The sequence below is a fragment of the Peromyscus californicus genome, unplaced genomic scaffold (assembly GCF_007827085.1).
Source record: "Peromyscus californicus insignis strain IS unplaced genomic scaffold, ASM782708v3 Scaffold_9__1_contigs__length_137607984, whole genome shotgun sequence".
NCBI classification, from domain to species: Eukaryota; Metazoa; Chordata; class Mammalia; order Rodentia; family Cricetidae; genus Peromyscus; species Peromyscus californicus.
In genome coordinates this window covers 74,525,890-74,544,715 of record NW_026294617.1, presented here as the reverse complement: position 1 = coordinate 74,544,715, position 18,826 = coordinate 74,525,890, and the positions used below count along the sequence as shown (strand labels likewise).

General features: G+C 47.4%; 1 protein-coding gene and 1 pseudogene across 2 annotated transcripts; one reads left to right on the top strand and one right to left on the bottom strand.

The window, feature by feature from the left end:
* The first annotated feature begins 765 nt into the window (after positions 1-765).
* Positions 766-17,868, top strand: Polr3gl (RNA polymerase III subunit GL). Of its 2 annotated transcripts, none has more exons than XM_052731164.1 (8): positions 766-992; positions 13,280-13,448; positions 13,754-13,883; positions 14,587-14,655; positions 14,917-14,973; positions 15,521-15,594; positions 15,700-15,813; positions 17,224-17,868. In XM_052731164.1, exons 2-8 carry the CDS (start codon positions 13,323-13,325, stop codon positions 17,308-17,310), a joined length of 657 nt encoding a protein of 218 aa, XP_052587124.1. In that variant the 5' UTR covers positions 766-992; positions 13,280-13,322; the 3' UTR covers positions 17,311-17,868. The 2 variants fall into 2 exon arrangements, with proteins under 2 accessions (XP_052587124.1, XP_052587123.1); XM_052731163.1 differs by lacking the exon at positions 766-992 and adding an exon at positions 1,040-1,164.
* LOC128106782 (uncharacterized) lies at positions 16,136-16,230 on the bottom strand (annotated as a pseudogene).
* Positions 17,869-18,826: the final 958 nt, after the last annotated feature.

Here is an 18,826-nt window from a genome sequence, read left to right as displayed (position 1 = left end):
GAGTGCTCTGCACACATCATCTCCAACCCTCACAGCTCCTTTATAAGGTGGGAACTATTGTCTTCTTGTGATGAGGTTAAGCAAGTTCCCCCAAAGTTTCACAACTATGTTTTTGTACTAGTCCAAAAACTGGACACAGCACTGCACCCACAAACAACTCCCCAGTCTAAAGGCCATTTTCTCTGACATCTGGCATGTTCTTGTTGACTACTCCTAGCTTCCTCTCCCTCCTGAAGTATTTCCCTCTTTCTACTCTGTGAAAGCATGAGTCCCTCTTCCTACCCCCCCCCCCCCCGCTCCACCTTTACCAAGGGGCTTGAAGGGCAGTGGAAAATACAGAAAGAAAGGAACCCCACTGGGTTCCTGCCTTCTCTCCCCAACGACTTCTCTGATCCCCAAGCCCCCTCCCTGCTCCCACTTCTTAAGACACAGATCCAGTCTACGGGGGGGGGGGGGGGGGGGGGGGAGTGGAGGGCGGGGGGAGCATTTATGAGCTGAGCTTGGTAGCCCACGCTCAGGAACAGCAGAGGCAAAAGTAGGAGTTCAAAGCCAGCCTAGACTGGGTAGCCAGACCGTCTTTTTAAAAAAAATATTTTAAAGTATTTATTGGTGGTGCTGGAGCCTGCGTTTGATGAGAGGGTCGGAAAGTCAGGGAAGGACTGACTCAGAAAGGAGCTCGAGTGGGGGTGGCGCGCACGTCGTACGGCCAGAAGAGGGCGCCAGAGCCGCTGGCGCTGGAGCCGGGCGGTTGGGAGCCTCCAGGCGGGTGCTGGGAACGAACTCGCTGCCGAGCCGCACTCCCGTCTCCCCCACCCAGGAGGCCGTGTCCCGGCAGCGATTCTCCTCTTCTGGCTCAGCCACGTGCCTGGCTGAGCTCTGAGCAGCAGGTCATCCTGGCCGGCTCCTGCCATCCCGAGCCTGCTCCGTCCGGGCTGAGACGGAGACGGCAGCCCCGGGTCTCGGCGCGCCCCACTTCCCAAGCCTCAGTTCCGGTGAGGCTCGCTCCCTCCGCCCCCTCGCCTCGCCCTCCTCCGCTCGCCAAGATTGGCCGGGAAACGCACCAATGGGGAGCTCGGGGAGGCGGGCCTAGGGCGCGGGCTGGAGGAAGAAAAGCGAATTTCAAGTTGGCCGCTGCGTGGGCCCCGAGTGGGGGAGGGACGGCAGGTAAGGCTTCCACTTGGTGACTCTGACCCGGTTTGGTCCGGTACTTCCCAAATTAGTCCTCCGGGGCCGACAGCAAGCTAGACAACGCTTCCTGTCAGCCTGTCGGATCAGCCCCCTTCTGGATCCCCACCCTTTCTCCCCCGGCTCCCATTGCTCTATTGACTGTACATCAAAGAGAGACAGGGCTTGCTGTCGTGCCTGGGGACAGATATTAAAGCAGAAGGCGAGGAAGGCTCATCCTTGTAGCTCAGAATGGTGCCAGCCTCGCCCGCGTCTATTAACACTAGCCCCCTGTCAAGAGCCCGACAGACTCCTGCTCTCTATCAAGTCAGCTGAAACGCCCTCCCCTACCCACCGCTTTCCTCCTGGATCGCCTTTCTTGAAGGATTAATTGATCCCAGCCTGACACTGCCCGATTAGCACTTTTGGGATCTCTTTCATTCTTAAAATCACATTATTTGTGTGCGTATTTGTGTGTAGACGTGCGTGCCACGGCTTGTGCCTGGAGGTCAGAGGACAACTTGAGCCACGACTTTCAGGTTTTCTGGCCACTTGGCAGCAAGAGTGTTTACCTTTTCGTGGGGCTCGCCCTCCCTCTCTCTCATCCCGCCCGTCCTTTTTACTGGCAGACTCCTGCTGTGTAGCCTAGACTGGCCTCCAGCTTGCCCTTCTGCTACAGCCTCCCAAGTACTAGGATTACAGGTTCTCTTTTGAAGTTTCTATTTGGACGGAAGGTTTGGTGAGACAGATTGTGGTCGGTAATACATTGTGCTCAATAAGCGTTAATTGAATGGAATTGATTTGTGGGAACCAGTGCTCTTGACAAGGAGGACAAATTTAATCTCCTAATAAGGGGACAATAGAAGACAACATGGTCTATAATTAAGGACCTTTAAATTGGTGGTTTATTGCATTAATGTTTTATAATTACTCTCAGACCAGAGAAGGAAACCAGCAAAGAGAACCGGAAGGGAGGCAGTATGACTCACAAGGTCTCAAGTGTGGAAGGTCTTTGGACTCATGTAGTCAGTCGTTCAAACAGCAGGTATTTACTGAGCACCTACTACATGCCAGACGCAATGCTAGACAATGAGGATCACAGTGAGCCCTCTGCTAAAAATCTGTTCAATAAATTACTGAGTGACTATGAGACAGGTTCTTGCTATGCAGCTCAAGCAGGCTGGCCTCCAACTTACGGTCTTCCTGCCTCAGCCTTCCTGAAAGGCTGAGATAACAGGCTTGCACCACTACACCCCAAATTAAAAAAATAATAATAATTTTAACTGTGAAGAGTGAATCCAGCCTTACAAATGCTAAGCATTAACTCTGCCCCTGAGCTATACCCATACCTCTGTGCCAACATCTTTGGTTAAAAAAAAAACAAAACAACCCACTAGTTCTTTTCGAGTTATCCCACTATTTAATTTTTTCTTTATTTGTTCAACTTAATTTATTAGTGGGGCTAGGTGGAATGTGTGCCATGGCGCACATGTGGAGGTCAGAGGAATGAAGTGTATTCTACATTTCCATTGTAAAACAGGAAGATTGCACCAATGTTACACTTTTTAAAATGTGTGTGTGTGTGTGTGTGTGTGTGTGTGTGTGTATCTGTGCAGTTTGTGTACACAGTGCCTGCAGAATCCAAAAGAAAGTATCAGATCCCCTGGAACTGGAGTTACAGACAGTTGTGAGCCATCATGTGGGTGCTGGGAATCAGACCAGGGTCCCATGGAAGAGCAGCAGTGTGCTTAACCACTGAGCCATCTCTCCAGCCCTCTCCTGCATTCTTAAAAACAAAACATCCTTTTTACTTGTTAATTGTAGGATACCCATTTATTCCATACAACTTGCAAACATGTAGTAATAAAAGAGTGCATTATCCCATAATCCTAATGTAGTATTTACTGGTCGGTATTTTACAATTTTAAACTCTATTATTATTACGTGTACTTGTACACACACGTGCCAGAGCGCTTCTGTCGAGATCGGAGGGCCGCTTTGTGAGGTGATGTCTCCATTTCACCCTTATGTGGTCCCAGGGATGGAGCTCAGGTCCTTGGACCTGCATGTCATGCAGTGAATGCCTTTACCTGCTGGGCCATCTACCTGTCCGTTACTGCATCTTGATAGATATTCTCATTTTATTCTGTATGCATGCATAAATTTGTGTGTTTTATAAGTAAATAGGGCCGCACAAATTCAGTTTTATACCCAGAATGGAAACACAAAAGAAAATAACAGATAAACATGGCTTTAGATCATATTCCCCCTCGCCCCTCACATTCCATATTATGAGCCTCCTTCTGCCTGTATATAACTTGAGGTCATGACATTTGTGATAACTGATAATACTCTAAAATGGCTTGTTTTTTAAATCATCTATCATTAGACCACTTATGTCATTATAGAATTTGATGTTTGAAACAAAGTCTCACTATATAGCCCAGGCTGGCTTGGAACTCCCTAGATACCTTAGCCTCCTGTGTGCTAGGGCTGTAGGTATGCGTCACCATGCCTAGTATTTCACAACTTTTGATCCCATAAATAGCTCTTTAACCAACATTCTGATATTTTATTGCAGAATATGTGATTATTTAGGATGGATTTTCACAACTTTTGCTCCCATAAATAGCTCTTTAACCAACATTCTGATATTTTATTGCAGAATATGTGATTATTTAGGATGGATTTTATTTTATGTAGACAGACTTTTCTGTCCTGCCAGTTAGTTCCCAAATAACCACATAGAGATTTATTATTATTTATTATTATGCTTGGCCAATAACTCGGGCTTGTTACTAGCCAACTCTTACATTTTTAATTAACCCATATTTCTTATCTACACTCTGCCATGTGGTTTGGTGCCTTTTCTCACTATGGCAAGTTCATCTCCTTCTCTCCACATCTCCTTTCGATTCTGAGGTACTCCTTCCCTTCTTCTTCTTCTTCTTCTTCTTCTTCTTCTTCTTCTTCTTCTTCTTCTTCTTCTTTTTCTTCTTCTTCTTCTTCTTCTTCTTCTTCTTCTTCTTCTTCTTTCTTCTTCTTCTTCTTCTTCTTCTTCTTCTTCTTCTCCTTTTTGTTTTGTTTTTGTGTTTGTTTTGTTTTGTTTTTCAAGACAGGGTTTAGTCTTGTGTAGTTTTGGTGCCTGTCCTGGATGTTGCTCTGTAGCCCAGGCTGGCCTCAGACTCACAGAGATCCGCCTGCCTCTGCCTCCTAAATGCTGGGATTAAAGGTGTACGTCACCGCCGCCCGGCTACTCCTCCCCTTCAAGCTCTCTCTTTGTCTGCAAGTCCCACCTAACCTCTGCCTGTCCAGCTATTGGCCAGTCAGCTTCTTTATTAACCCAGTAACAGTGACATATTCACACAGTGTAAAGGAATAGTCCACAGTTTTAACAGTAGGGTTTCTAGATTGAGATTAAAAACCTTGAGAGGTTGTTTGCTCTTCCCATTGAGGTGTGTTCGTGTTTTAGTTTCCTTTCTACTGCTGTGATAAAACACTATGACCAAAATCAACTTAGGGAGGAAAGTGTTTATTTGGTTTATACATTCCAGTCAGTCTGTCATGAAGGAAGCAAGGCAGGAACCCGGAGGCAGACGCTGAAGCAGAGGCCTTGGGGGAATGCTGCTGACTGCCTTGCTCTCCATGGCTTTCTCAGCTTCTCTTCTCTACAACCCAAGACCACCCGCCCAGTGGTGGCACCACCCACAGTGCCCTGGGCCCTCCCACATCATCAGTCAAGAAAATGCCCTCACAGACTTGCCCACAGGCCCATCTGATGGAACCGTTTTCTCAATTAAGATTCTTTCTTCCCAGATGGCCCTAGCTTGTGCCAATTGACAGAAATCTAACCAGCACAGCCAATGTCCATCCGAGGGGAACCTCACCACAGCCTGATTATTTTTTATTTTATCATTTTAATTTTGGTTAGTCCCTTTGTTATGTAGAAAATGGTTTTCTTGGGCTGCGGAGATGGCTCAATCCATAAAAAACACTTTCACCTCAAGCTGGAAAACCTAGGTTTGTATCCCTGGATCCTGTGTAAAGCAGGACAGATGTGGCGGCCTGCGGGGGTGACACCGCAGGAGCTCTCAGGCCAGCTATGACAAACAAGAAAGACCTTGCCTCCAAAGCAGCAGAGGGTGAAGACCACACCCAAAGTTGTCCTCTGACCTCCACACGCATCACAGCCCACGTGCACCTTCACACGCAAACACATGCACACACACACACACACACTGTCCACACACATACATACAAAACTATTTTTTAAAGCAGGGCCAGACAGACAGCTCAGTGGTTAAGAGGGTATGCTGCTCTCACAGAGGACCCAGGTTATTTCCCAGAACCCGTCTGCAGCTCCAGCTACAGGGGAATCTGACCCTGCTGGCCTCCATGGGCACCAGCACTCACATGCACATAACCCACAAGAGGTTTTAACTCTGGAACTTGGGAGGCAGAGGTAGGCAGATCTGTGTGTGAGGCCAGCCTGGTCTACGTAGTTCTAGAACAATCAGCGCTATGTAGAGACAGCCTGTTTCAAGTAGATAGGTAGGTAGATAGATAGATAGATGATAGATAGATAGATAGATAGATAGATAGATAGATAGATAGATAGAGATATATTTTTAAATGGTTTTATTGACCATTATTTTGTCAACTTTCTGTTTATATTCTTTGTCCCTTATTGTTGTTGTTGTTTGTTTTGAGGCAGGGTCTCACTATGTAGCTTTGGCTGGCCTGGAACTCTTTTGTAGACCAGGCTGGCCTTGAACTCACAGAGATCCACCTGCCTCTGCCTCAAGTGCTAGAATTAAAGGTACTCGACACCATGTCCAGCCTTGGTCTGTTTTGTTTTATTTCGATTGGGTTTGGGTTTTTTGAGACGATATCTTTACCGTGTAGCCTGGACCTGCCCAGAGTTTGCAGTTCCGGCTTCTCTAGTGCCAGCGTTACAGACGTCTACAACATGCCCGTCTTTTTTTGTTTGTTTGTTTTTTTTGTTTTTTCGAGACAGGTTTTCTCTATGTAGCTTTGCGCCTTTCCTGGAACTCACTCTGTAGCCCAGGCTAGCCTCAAACTCACAGAGATCCACCTGCCTCTACCTCCCCAGTGCTGGGATTAAAGGTGTGCGCCACCACCACCACCACCACCACCACCGCCACCACCCAGCCAACAAAAGCCCATCTTGCTATTTTTCCTGTCTAGTACCAGGGGCTTGATCCTGGGGCCTTTCACCTCCTGAACAAGGGGTAAATCCTGGAGAAACATCCCCAGCAAGCATTTCTTTTGGAGGGGATTTTTTTTTTCCATTTAGATCTGCAAGAGTTCTAACACGGTATTACATCTTATCATATTTACTACAAATACAGAATTAGAGTGCCCCAGGACTGCTCACTATATCATCTCATTTTGGGACCTCACCTACTCTCGTGGCTTAATCTCTTATTTGTAAACTGATGGCTCCACCAGAATATAAACTCCATGTAGGAAGCACCAGGGGTGCACAGGTGTTTTGTTAACGTTCTGCAACTTCATGGCACATAGTAGGTGTTGTGGTTTGAGTGAGCATAGCCCCCAGAGGCAAATATACTTGGATGCTTGGTCCCCAGTTGGTGGACCTGTTTGGGAAGGATTAGTAGGTGTGGCGTTGTTGGAGGAGGTGTGCCACTGGGGGTGGGCTTTGTGGTTTCAAAAGCCCTCATTGTTCCCAGTTAGCTTTCTCTCTCTCTCTGCCTCATGCTTATGGATGAGATGTGAGCTCTCAGCTACTGCTCCTGTGCCATCCCTGCCTGTCTGCTGCCATCCCTGCCATGATGGGCATGGACTCACCCTCTGAAACTGTAAGCCCCCAATAAAGTCTCTTCTATAAGTTGCCTTGGTCATGGTGTCTCTTCACAGCAATTTAAAAGTAACTAAGATGGTGGGTTTAATATTATTCCCATTTTACAGACAAAGAAAGAATCAGAGTTTATGTACCTAGGACCTGACAGAACTTGGACTTTTGTTTGTTTGGTTGGTTTTGGTGTTTTGAGGCAGGAACTCACGTTGCCTGAGATGGCCTGAAACTCACTGTGTAGCCTAGGATGGCCTTGAACTCCAGAGCATCCTGCCTTTACATCTCAAGTGCTAGGATCACAGGCATGTGCTCCCACACCCAGCTCTGCCTTCCTCAAACACCATGGAGTTGTTGGTAGGGTTGGTTTTTTCTTGTATGTTTTGTTGAAATGTGCTCTTTAGTAACTTTTACTAGAGTACAAAGGTGTGTCTAACCTGAGTGTATGGTGTGCAAGCTGGTGTGTGGGGAAAGCACCGCGCACTCAGGAGCATTAGGGACGGCTGATGTTAATAGAGCAGATCTGAGCCACATTATAGGAGGCTTGGAATTTCCTCGGGAATCTCTTCTTAATGTTTTTATTAGTGCATGTTAATACACAACAATGGGTTCCATTATGACATTTTAATAGATGGGCTCCAATCATCTATGTACAGCTTATTTAATCACATCCTCTCTCTCTCTCCCTCCCTCCTTCTCTCTCTCTCTCTGTCTCTCTCTCTGTGTGTCTCTGTCTCTGACACACACACACACACACACACACACACACAGAGTTACCCTTTCTTGTCCCTCTCCCATTCCTGCTGACCCTCTTCTTCCCACTTAGAGTCTCTGGTGCTTTTGTGTCTTTTCAGTGTGTGATGCAATCAGTTTCATTAGGGTTGTTTATGGCGCATAGGAAATTATTTATTTTCTTTTTTCTTTCTTTTTTTTTCTAAGACAAGATCTCACTATGTAGCCTTGGCTGGTTTGGAGATCTCTGTGTAGACCAGGCTGACCTAAGCTCACCGAGATCCACCTGCCTCTGCCTCCCGAGTGCTGGGATTAAAGGTGTGCGCCACCCGGCCAGGCTCAGGGAGGGTTTCTTTATAGGAGCTTGAGAACCTTGCCAGTGGCTACACCACTGGAGAAAATACCTCTCCCCGTAGTTTCTGCCATCAGCTGCTCACATCTTATAAATTCTTGGGGAGGAGTAGGTCCTCATGATCCCTCCCTTCGGAGACAGGACATGAACAGACCCAGTCTTGTGCCGATCTTGTGTCATTAATCACACTTGCTGTGAGTTCAAGGGTTCACAGCCATGCCATGTCCAGAAATCAGTGTTCCACACACTGCAGCCTTTCCTCCCTTTTGTTAAGTTCCTGAGCCTTAGAGTGGGTGACACTGGTGTCTTATGGCGTGACAACCGACAAGTCCTGTATTCTCTGTACTTTGAGCAGTCTCTGGTGTCACCACTGACTGTAACAGCTGTTCCTCTGACCAAAGCCGACGTCAGCACTAACCCATGAGTTGAAAACATAGTTATTTAGGAGGTGTTTAGCAGAACAAAGTCAGTGACTGCCCCACTGGGACCTTTGATCTCCGCAGCTGTAGGTTTTGAGTGGGTTTACAGTACCATGCGTTATCATCGTAAATGGATTCATTACAGATTCCCGAGCCCAGAGGGGAGGAGCCATGTTGTCTAGTTTCTGACCTCCACCACTGATGCCTGCATTAAATAGTATTGTCGATTTTCCTCCGTGTCTTTGGTGATGACTTGTTGAGTGTGTGAGTATGTGGAAATGGGGTTAGAGTTGTCTAGCCTCCAAGTTCTTGGTCTTTTCTTAGCTCCCCATTGCCCTGCCATCAGAACCACGCTCCTCCACAGCTGGAGCTGGAGCTGTCAAAGGAAAGAGACCTCAGCCAGCTGCATACTCCTCTTTCTTGAAAGGAGCCAAAGACAGGGTGACAAGATTGCTGTCCTGAGTCGCTGTGAAATGTCCTCTCTCTCTCAAAAGCTATCTTTTTCTCCCACTTTTTTTCATGGTACTCACTCTCCTACCTCCTCAGATACCCATCTTCTTCCTGGTATAGATTAGTCTTACGTACGATTCTGTATAGAAGATATGTAATATATTTACATTTAGTTCAGTTTTTAAACTTTTACTTGTGTGTGTGTGTGTGTGTGTGTGTGTGTGTGTGTGTGTGTGTGTGTCTGAGAGAGAGAGAGAATTCTCCAAGTTCTCTGACCTCATCTGTCCCCCTCTCTTCCACCTTGTTGAGGCAAGGTTCTCTAACCACTGAGCGGTGAACTTCAAGCTAGTTAGCCTATAACCTTCCCCCAATCTCCTGTCTCTGTTTCCCATCGGCTCCATGAATCAAACTCAGGTTGTAAGATTGCATGACAAGGGCCTTCACCCACTGAGACTTCTCCTTGGACCCGTGGTTAAAATTTTAAATCAATAATTTTATTTATTGGCTGCTCATGTTGGCACATACTTGTAATCTCAGAACTTGGGAGGTAAAGGCAAGGAGGATCATGAGTTTGGAAGTATCTGTGTAGCCCAGGCTAGCCCCAGACTCCTTAGCTGTCCTTTTTCCTCAGCCCCCCAAGTGCTCCAGCCACAATGCCTACCTAGTAATTTTCTCTTATTATAAAAGAACTGTTCATACCTTATAGGAAAAACTGAATACACAGACAGAAAGGAAGAGGAACACGTGAAAGCCAACCACCTGAACAAAACAATGTGTACAGAGCTAAGGAGGTAGTGTGCCCACTGAGTGCTCTCTTAGAATGTGGAAGGCCTTGCATTCAACTTCCAATACTGCAAAATAATAAGATAAAATAAAACAAAAATGGGCAGATAACCCCCAGAGTTTCCATATATCCCGGTACACAGTTTCCCATTATTAATGTTGTATATTACTATAATGCATTTGTTACAATTAATGAACCACTATACTATGGGGATATTTTTTCTTTTCTTTTTGAGACAGGGTTTCTCTGTGTCGCCCTGGCTGTCCTGGAATTCAATCTGAGGACCAGGTTGGCCTCAAACTCACAGAGATCCACCTGCTTCTGCCTCCTCAAGTGCTGGAATTAAAGGTGTGAGCCACCACTGCCTGGTGTATTATTATTTTTCAAGGTTCACATTCCATTCAATGTGGTGATAGTTTGTTTGTGCTCTAACAAATAAAGCTTGCCTGGAGATCAGAGTGTGGAGCTAGCCACTAGTTAACCATAGAGGTGACACACACTTTTAATCCCAGCACCAGGAAGGAGGAAACAGAAAATGATATGGCTGGGCGGAGAGAGCAAGTTGAGGTGGGAGGAGCCTGGAGCTCACCCCTTTCAGGCTGAGGAATTGCGAGGTAAGAGGTGGCTGTGGCTGGCTCCTTTGTCTCTCTGATCTTTCAGCATTTACCCCGATATCTGGCTCCAGGTTTTTATTTTTAAGACCAATTAGGATTCACACTACAATTCAGATTTCTTCAGTTTTTATATAATGGTCTTTTCATGTGTCACGATCCCATCTAGAATACCCCATTACATTTTATCTCATCCCCCTGGGCTCCTGTGAGCTATGACAGTTTCTCAGTTTCTTATTTGTTATAATCTTGACAGTTTTGAAGAGAACTGGTCAGACGTGCTGCAGGCTAGCCCTCTGTTGGAAGCCATTGTTTTTCACTGACTAAACTAGACTTAAGCGTGTTGGGAACGGTGACACAGAGGTAAAGGTAGCATTTCAAATCTGTCACATGCATGGAGGTGTGTAGCACTTGGGAAGTTGAGTGTTCAAGGACAGCCTGGGCTACATAAGGACACCTTGTCAAGGAAGGATGGAAGGAGAAGAGGAGGAGAACGGGAAGGAGGCTGCTGGCTTGTAGTCCCAGATCACAGGTCACTGTCACTGTCTGCTACATAGTGAGTTTCAGGCCAACCTGGCCTATCAGAGACCCTATCAGTCAACAAAGCAAGAAGAGAAACAAATGTCTTTTTTTTTTTTTTTTAAAGATTTATTTATTGTGTATACAGTGTTCTGCCTGCATGTATTCCTGCAGGCCAGAAGAGGGCGCCAGATCTCATTACAGATGGTTGTGAGCCAACATGTGGTTACTGGGAATTGAACTCAGGACCTCTGGAAGAGCAGCCAGTACCCTTAACCACTGAGCCATCTCTCCAGCCCCCACAAATGTCTTTATATCCTGTTAAGAATGTGTATTACGCCGGGCGGTGGTGGCGCACGCCTTTAATCCCAGCACTCGGGAGGCAGAGCCAGGCGGATCTCTGTGAGTTCAAGGCCAGCCTGGTCTACAGCTCGAGATCCAGGACAGAGAAACCCTGTCTCGAAAAACCAAAAAAAAAAAAAAAAAAAAAAGAATGTGTATTACCCACGTGAGTTACTGCTGTTGATGTTGACCTTGGCCATCTGGCTGGCAGGATGTCCACTAGAAAGTTACTCTATACCCTCCAATTTACCAAAAGCATGTGGGAACTCACACTTATGAATCAGGAATTACGCTCCTGTCCTGTTAGCATGGGATATCTACATGCTTTGGTTTATGTTTTAGTTTGGACTATCTATATAGTTTGTTTAAAATTCTGCATGGGACATTGGTCTTTTCCCAGTTATTTATATCACTATGTGCTGATGGACATTTACTTTGTACTTGGAGATTATAATCTAATATTGATTTTTCTTATTGTGGGGTTTAAGAGCTCTGTTCAAGTCCCAGCTCCTCATCAGGCACAGCGACCATCTGTAATTCCAGTCTCTGGAGAAACAATGCCCTCTTCTGGCCTTCCTAGGCACTACACACGGTACACATACATACCTGCAAAACATTCATACATGTAAAATAACACAAAAATCTCAAAAATAAAAAGATTTATTTTATTATTATAGGTCTGTGTGTGTGCACATGAATTCAGGTGCCCATGAAGGTCAAAGGCATTGGCTCCCCTGGAGCTAGAGCTATGGGAGGTTAGAAGCCAACCTTTGTGAGTGCTGGGAATCAAATTCATCTAGAAGAGCAGTTCCCACTCCTAACCACTGAGACAACTCTGTAGCCAAAATTTATTAATTTTCATGCTTTAAAATCTTTTAAAATATTAACTTGACTTATGTGTGTGTGCCTACTTGCCTGTAGGAACCCCGTGTGTGAAATGTCTATGGAGGCTGTATAAGGGCATTGGATCTCCTGGAAAGGAGTTACAGGCAGTTGGGAATTCCTGATGTGAGAGGTAGGAACCAAACCCAGGTCCCCTGCAGGAGCAGCATATACTTTTAGGCACCAAGTTAGCTCTCCAACCCCCCTTTTAAAGTATTTTTTAAAAATGTCTTAAAGGGGGCTGGAGAGATGGCTCAGCAGTTAAGTGCACTGGCTGTTCTCCCAGAGGACCTAGGTTCAGTGCCCACCATCTACATGGTAGCTCTCAACTGTCTGTAACTCCAGTGCCAGGGTACCCGATACCCTTATACAGATATACATGCAGGCAAAGCACCAATGCACGTAAATAAAATTGTTTTTAATGTTTTAAAGTTGTGTGTGTGTGAGAGAGAGAGAGAGAGAGAGCGCAAGAGAGAGCGAGCAGGCACCCATGCCCATGGAGGCCCGACAAGGGTGTTAGATTCCCTGGAGCTGGGTTTACAAATGGTTGGGAGCTACCAGATACAAGTACTGGGAACTAAACTCCATTCCTCTGCAAAAAGCAGGGCATACTCTTAACCACTGAACGATCTCTCCAGATCCCTATTTGTTTATTTTTGAGACATGATCTTGCTATTCAACCCTGAGTAGCCTGGAACTCTATGTAGACCAGGCTAGCCTCAAACTTGCAATCCTCCTGCCTGAGCCTTCCAAGTGTGGGGCTGGGATTACAGGTTTGTAGCATCACTCCTAATTTGATGTTTTATTTATTAATTAGTTAATTAATTATATCCTTTATCATTTATTTATGTTGCTTTCTTTTTTTCTCAAAATAAGGTTTCTCTGTGTAGCCCTGACTGTCCTGGAACTTTGTCTGTTGTCCAGGCTGGCCTCAAACTCAGAGATCTGCTTGCCTCTGCCTCCCAAGTGCTGAGATTAAAGGCATACACCACCACTGCCCATCACCATTGGCTTTTTTAAGTGTCACCGAGAAACAATTTGGAATATAGCTCAGACATAGAGTATTACCTAGCATGAGAAAGGTCCCGGTTTGAACCTCAGCATTGAGAAAAAAGTCACCTGACATAGAACATCGGGTGTCATTTAGCTCCATGTACTTCTTTATCTCTTTGTTTTTGTCTTTATTAGGTTTTTCTCACTGGATCTCGGAGCATCCAGGCCCCCCTCCACCATGGCCAGCCGGGGTGGGGGCCGGGGTCGTGGCCGAGGCCAGTTGACCTTCAACATGGAGGCTGTGGGCATTGGGAAGGGTGAAGCTTTGCCCCCACCCACTCTACAGCCTTCTCCGCTCTTCCCTGTGAGTGTCTCCCTTCCTTTCCCAAGACTCCCACGTGCCCCCCACCGACTACATGTGACCACGGAATCCTCCTGGCCCATCATAAGCTGCCCTCATTTTGTCCCTCTGTCTCCAGAGTCCTGACCCACAGAAGGCGCTTTCCAGACATTCATACTCCCCACTCCCCAGCTTTCAAAAGATGCCATATTGGCCTCCCATTCCTCTGGCCCTCTGTTTACAGGGAACAATGGATTCAACTTAGGGGAAGGCCCTTTAAGGTTTTTCTGCAGCGGTTTCGTCCTAAGCTAACCATTGTGCCTCCTCAGCCCTTGGAGTTCCACCCAGTGCCTCTGCCCGCAGGAGAGGAAGGGGAGTATGTCCTGGCTCTGAAGCAAGAGCTGCGTGGGGCCATGAGGCAGCTCCCATACTTCATCCGGCCAGCTGTCCCCAAGAGAGGTCAGTGCCCATGCCCAGCACCCTTGGGGACCAGGGCGACTCAGGATGTCCACTGTCTAATGGAGAGAGCATTAAGATTCCCTCTGTGTCTGAACCGCATCGGCTTACTCGAGATTTGAATCGAACCTTAATCTCGGGGCTGATAGGACATTGAAGCATTAGCAGCTCGTGCGTCTAGTGGGGGTGCAGTACAAACTTTACCACAACTCGGCCGCCTCTGAACTGGTTGAAGGACCCTATGCTAGGTCTCAGAACCCTGCCTATGCCGAGCATTTTCCCTTCACTAGTGAGAGCAGGAGACCGAAGATGGCAAGCTTGGAATAACATATAATTACCCGTGCTGAGGAAGGACAGTCTTCTAGTATTGGCAGTTAAGGCTTTAACACTGAGGCCTTGAGAGCTGAAGGCTCCCAGAGGTGGGAGACTCACCAAGCTAGCCCTATTAGTAAGAGGGAAGGAGAAGACTGAACCCCTGCTTTTTATCCTGGTGTGTACTGTCCAGTGAAGCACGCTGCCTCTCAGAAGAGCAGTCTGCACGAAGGCGAAGTGTAACAAAGGCAGGTTGGAAAGGGAAGGTCTTCACTGAAACTCACCCCACTGGGTTTGGAGTGGGGCGATCAATAATTAATAGAATTAAGAGGGGTAGACCCTTAGGAACAATTTTTTTTTCCTACGGATAATACTCTGACTCCTGACCCCTCAGATGTGGAACGTTACTCAGACAAGTATCAGATGTCTGGGCCGATTGACAATGCCATCGATTGGAACCCTGGTAGGTGACTAGCCCTCACCGAATGCCCTTCTTCAGAGGTGCCTTGAGGTACCTGGAACCACCGCCCTCCCTTTCCTGCGCAGCATCTAGAAACTAGACTCTTAGATGTGCTCTCAACACTCTCGGGTTCTGTTAACCGTGCCACCAGACTTCAATCCAGCCCCTCCCTCCTGTCCTTTAAATCCTCCCCTGCCCCTTAGTCGTGGCTCACGGACGCCCCAGACAGGGTCCTGCTGACCTCCACACTCTCACTGTCCCCAGATTGGCGGCGGCTACCCCGGGAGCTCAAGATTCGAGTTCGGAAGCTACAGAAGGAACGTGAGTGAACCAGGAGAAGGGTGAGGGCTCACGGCCGCTGCCACAGTAACCACGGGAGGGCAGCAGAGTGGCATGTTGGCTGCCAGAGGGCGCTGCAGAGAGCCCGGATGCAGGAGACATTGCTCAGCTGATAAAGACACCGCCAAATCCCTAGAGCTCACAGAGTGGAAAGAAGAGCCCATTCTAACTTCCACATCACACACACACACACACACACACACACACACACACACACACACACACACACACATAACATACAACAAAACATTTTGTGAAAAAGAAAAAGAAAGAAGAACCTGAGAGTGGAGAGTGGCCCAGTCCTTAAGCGCACGTACAGCTTTCACTCACACCGGGCAGCTCACGACTGCCTGTAACTCCAGCTGCAGGGGATCCAGTGCCCTCTTCAGGTCTCCTTGAGCACACAACACACACACACACACACACACACACACACACACACACACACACACACACAGTTTTAAAACTGGAAATAAAGCTAGTTAGGAGATTTGCTTCCCAAAGGTTCACTTTTTGATCCTCCAAACAGGGACCACCATTATACTCCCCAAGAGGCCCCCCAAGACCACGGAAGATGAGGAGGAGACAATACAGAGACTAGAGGTGAGGAGGACCTATGATAGACAGCTGGACTCCAGGCCCCTAGGGCCTCGGTTCCCCCTGTGTTAGCTGAGTGTGAGCTTCTCTTCCTGTTCATCCTCACATGAGACTCTGGAGAAGAAAGAGGAGGAAGTGACTTCAGAGGAAGAGAAAGAGGAAGAGGAAGAGGAAGAAAAGGAAGAAGGAGAAGAAGAGGAATATGATGAAGAAGAGCACGAAGAGGTGAAGGGGACTGCTGCTCTTCCCTCTCCCTCAGACCTCTCTTTTCCCCTCCCAAACTCTGGACTCTTCTGTCTGTCTGTCTCTCTCTGTCTGTCTGTCTCTCTCTGCCCCTCTCTCTCTCTCTCTCTGTCTCTCTCTCTTGGTTTTTCGAGACAGGGTTTCTCTGTGTGGTTTTGGTGTCTGTCCTGGATCTCACTCTGTAGACCAGACTGACCTCAAACTCACAGACAGAGATCCACCTTCCTCTGCCTCCTGAGTGCTGGGATTAAAGGCCTGTGCCTCCACGGCCCGGCGGTTGTTGGTATTTTTATGCTCAAGTGGGAAAAATATGGACTGCTGTTTGAATTTACCTTTACAGGGGCCATGCTAATCTCTGTGTCATTCCAATTTTAGTGTATGTGCCGCCGAAGCGAGCACATTTGTTTTGTTTTTGTGTTTCGTTTTTGAGTCAGGGTCTCACTATGTAAGCCAGGCTGGCCTAGAACTCCCAGAAATCCTCCCGCTTCTACTTCCTAGTGTTGGGATTACAGGAGTACACCACCAGATTTATGATACAAAAGAGTTTTTTGATTTGTTTTTTCAGTGTGTGTGTGTGTGTGTGTGTGTATGTGTGACGGCACATGTGTGGAGATCACAAGACAACCTGTGGGAGTTGGTTCTCTCCTTCTACCATGTGGGTTCTGGGGATTGAACCCAGGTCCTGCAGGTTGGCACAAAGCTCCTTTTGTACTGAGCCATCCCACTCTCAATTCTTACACAGGAGATGGTCTCAGAGGTACAGGGCCTAGAGTGACAACGCCACCCATGGCTCTATTTCATCTGCCTCTGGCCTATTCTCAAAACACATAACATGGTGGACGAGAGGGCTCAGAGGGCACAGGTGCTTGCTGCCAAGCCTGAGGACCTGAGTTCAGTCCCCGGAACCCACTCTGTGAAGGACAGAACTGATTCCTGTGCGTGTCCTCTGACATCCATGCGTGTGTCAGGGCATACACACATGCACATGCACCCATACACACATGGTCACGAACACAAATAAATAAATATAATTTAAATTTAAATGGCATGGGGTTGGAGTGGTGGCCCAGTGGTTAAGGGCAATTGCTGCTTTTCCAACGGACTCAAACTCCATCCCTGGTGCCCACATGGCAGCTCACAACCACCTGTCACTCCAGTTCCAGAGCATCTGATGCCATTTTCCGGCACCTGAGGGCGCCAGGCATGCAAGCAGCACACAGCCACAGGTGCTGACAAGCCACACGGACACATAAAAAATAAAACTCACTTTTGACACTTGTCTGGGGTGTCCCAGACCTGGAAAGCTGTGTCTGGGAGGGAGAGAGCCTGGAAAAAGATGGGGAAGAAGAACTCCGAAATCATTGCTGATCTTTGCTTCTTTTTACGTTTCAGGAAACTGATTACATCATGTCGTATTTTGACAATGGAGAGGACTTTGGAGGTGACAGTGATGACAATATGGATGAGGCTATATACTGAAAACCTGGCCCGTGTGTCTTCCTTGACTTGAGATATAGGCTCTAAAATGATTTAGGGTTTGTCCTGTTTTTGTTATTATTGTTTTTGAGATAGGATCTCACGTAGCTCAGGCTGGCCTGGAACTCAGTATGTAGGTGAGGTTGGCCTTGAACTCTTGATCCTCCTACCTCCATCTCCCAAGTCTTGAGATTAGTGGGGTACACCACCACACCAAACTTCCTATTATTTCCTTTGGGGAGGAAAGCATTTAGTTGGAATCCGGGGGCCTGTGTGCTCCCTGGGGCGTGCTGACAGATGTAACAAGTAGCCACCTTCCTTGCCCTTCACATCTGTGTCGCCTCTCCATGTGGGGAGAGGACTGGTATCTTAGTATGAAAGAAGAGTTGGAGTGTAACTGGGTTGTTGTTAGAGTGGGGTTGTTGTTAGAGTGGACACAGCTGTGGACACACTTCTACCCAACTTTTATAAGCCTTTATGGACACACTTGGGGTGGAGACAGTCAAGAGGAGTAAGGCCTGTTTTGTGTTTGTAAATAAAGTGTTTGTATCTGTCTCTCTACTCAGAGTGATGTCTACCCGGAAGTGGGGGAGGAAAGGCTTTCTGAAGGGGATGTCCAGTCAAGTCATTCACACACACACACACACACACACACACACACACACACACACACACACCCTCCACCCTGCCCCAAGTACTGAGGATTGAATTTACAGCCTTACAAACGCTAAGCAAGTGTTCCGTTACTAAGCCATGTCCCCAACTCTTTATATATTTTTTTATTCTGAGACAGTGTTTTGATAAGTTGCCCAAGTTGGCCTTGAACTGACTCTGTAGCCCAAACAGGCCTTAAACTCTCAGCCCCCCAAGCAGCTGGGATCCCAGGCGTGTGTCCCCAGTGTCCCGCTTGTGCTGTGTGCCGCTGGGACCTTGTCCTTGACCTCTCTCCCCCGACAGTGGGCGCTCAGGAAATCTCCCGCCACGCTGTCTGAAAGCGACTCTGGGGAAGAGCACGGGGTCTCCCACAGACCAGCTGCCTGCCCCGGTCCTTGGTCTCCAGCACGGGCACAGGAACTTGTGTATTCAGGCACGTCCACAAGGACACAGCCCTCTCTTTCTCACACTTGACCTTGATCGTGTCCTTATTTACAAATGATTGCAGCTATTGCAGAGTCAAGAAAGCCAGGGGCCAGAGAGAGGAGTGGCACACCGTTTTCGGCTTACACAGCTCTCTTCCAGGACCCGGAGAGCCCACTTTGAAAGGCATATTTAGGGAACCCTAAATAACCTGTTCTCCACTCCCAAAGCGAGTGTATGGCTTGCAGTTTCTCTTTCAGTTCTTTTCCTTTGTGGAATTTAGTTAGCCTTTCTCACTCTACTTTGGGGAAGGGGGTAGGCGGTGTTATCCTCCAGGAAGTAAGGAGGGTGGGGAGGAAGGGAGTGATTTAGGGACACTCACATCTCTAAGAGATGCTTCCTCGCCCACACAGCGCTCCCTTGGGTGAGGTCACTTCCCTAG

Bases quoted from the DNA above. Each gene is read 5' to 3' on its own strand.
- Polr3gl (XM_052731164.1), top strand. From the start codon at position 13,323: ATGGCCAGCCGGGGTGGGGGCCGGGGTCGTGGCCGAGGCCAGTTGACC. The intron at 15,595-15,699 runs GTGAGGAGGACC...TCCTCACATGAG, and splicing joins AGACAATACAGAGACTAGAG to ACTCTGGAGAAGAAAGAGGA. The intron at 15,814-17,223 runs GTGAAGGGGACT...TTTACGTTTCAG, and splicing joins ATGAAGAAGAGCACGAAGAG to GAAACTGATTACATCATGTC.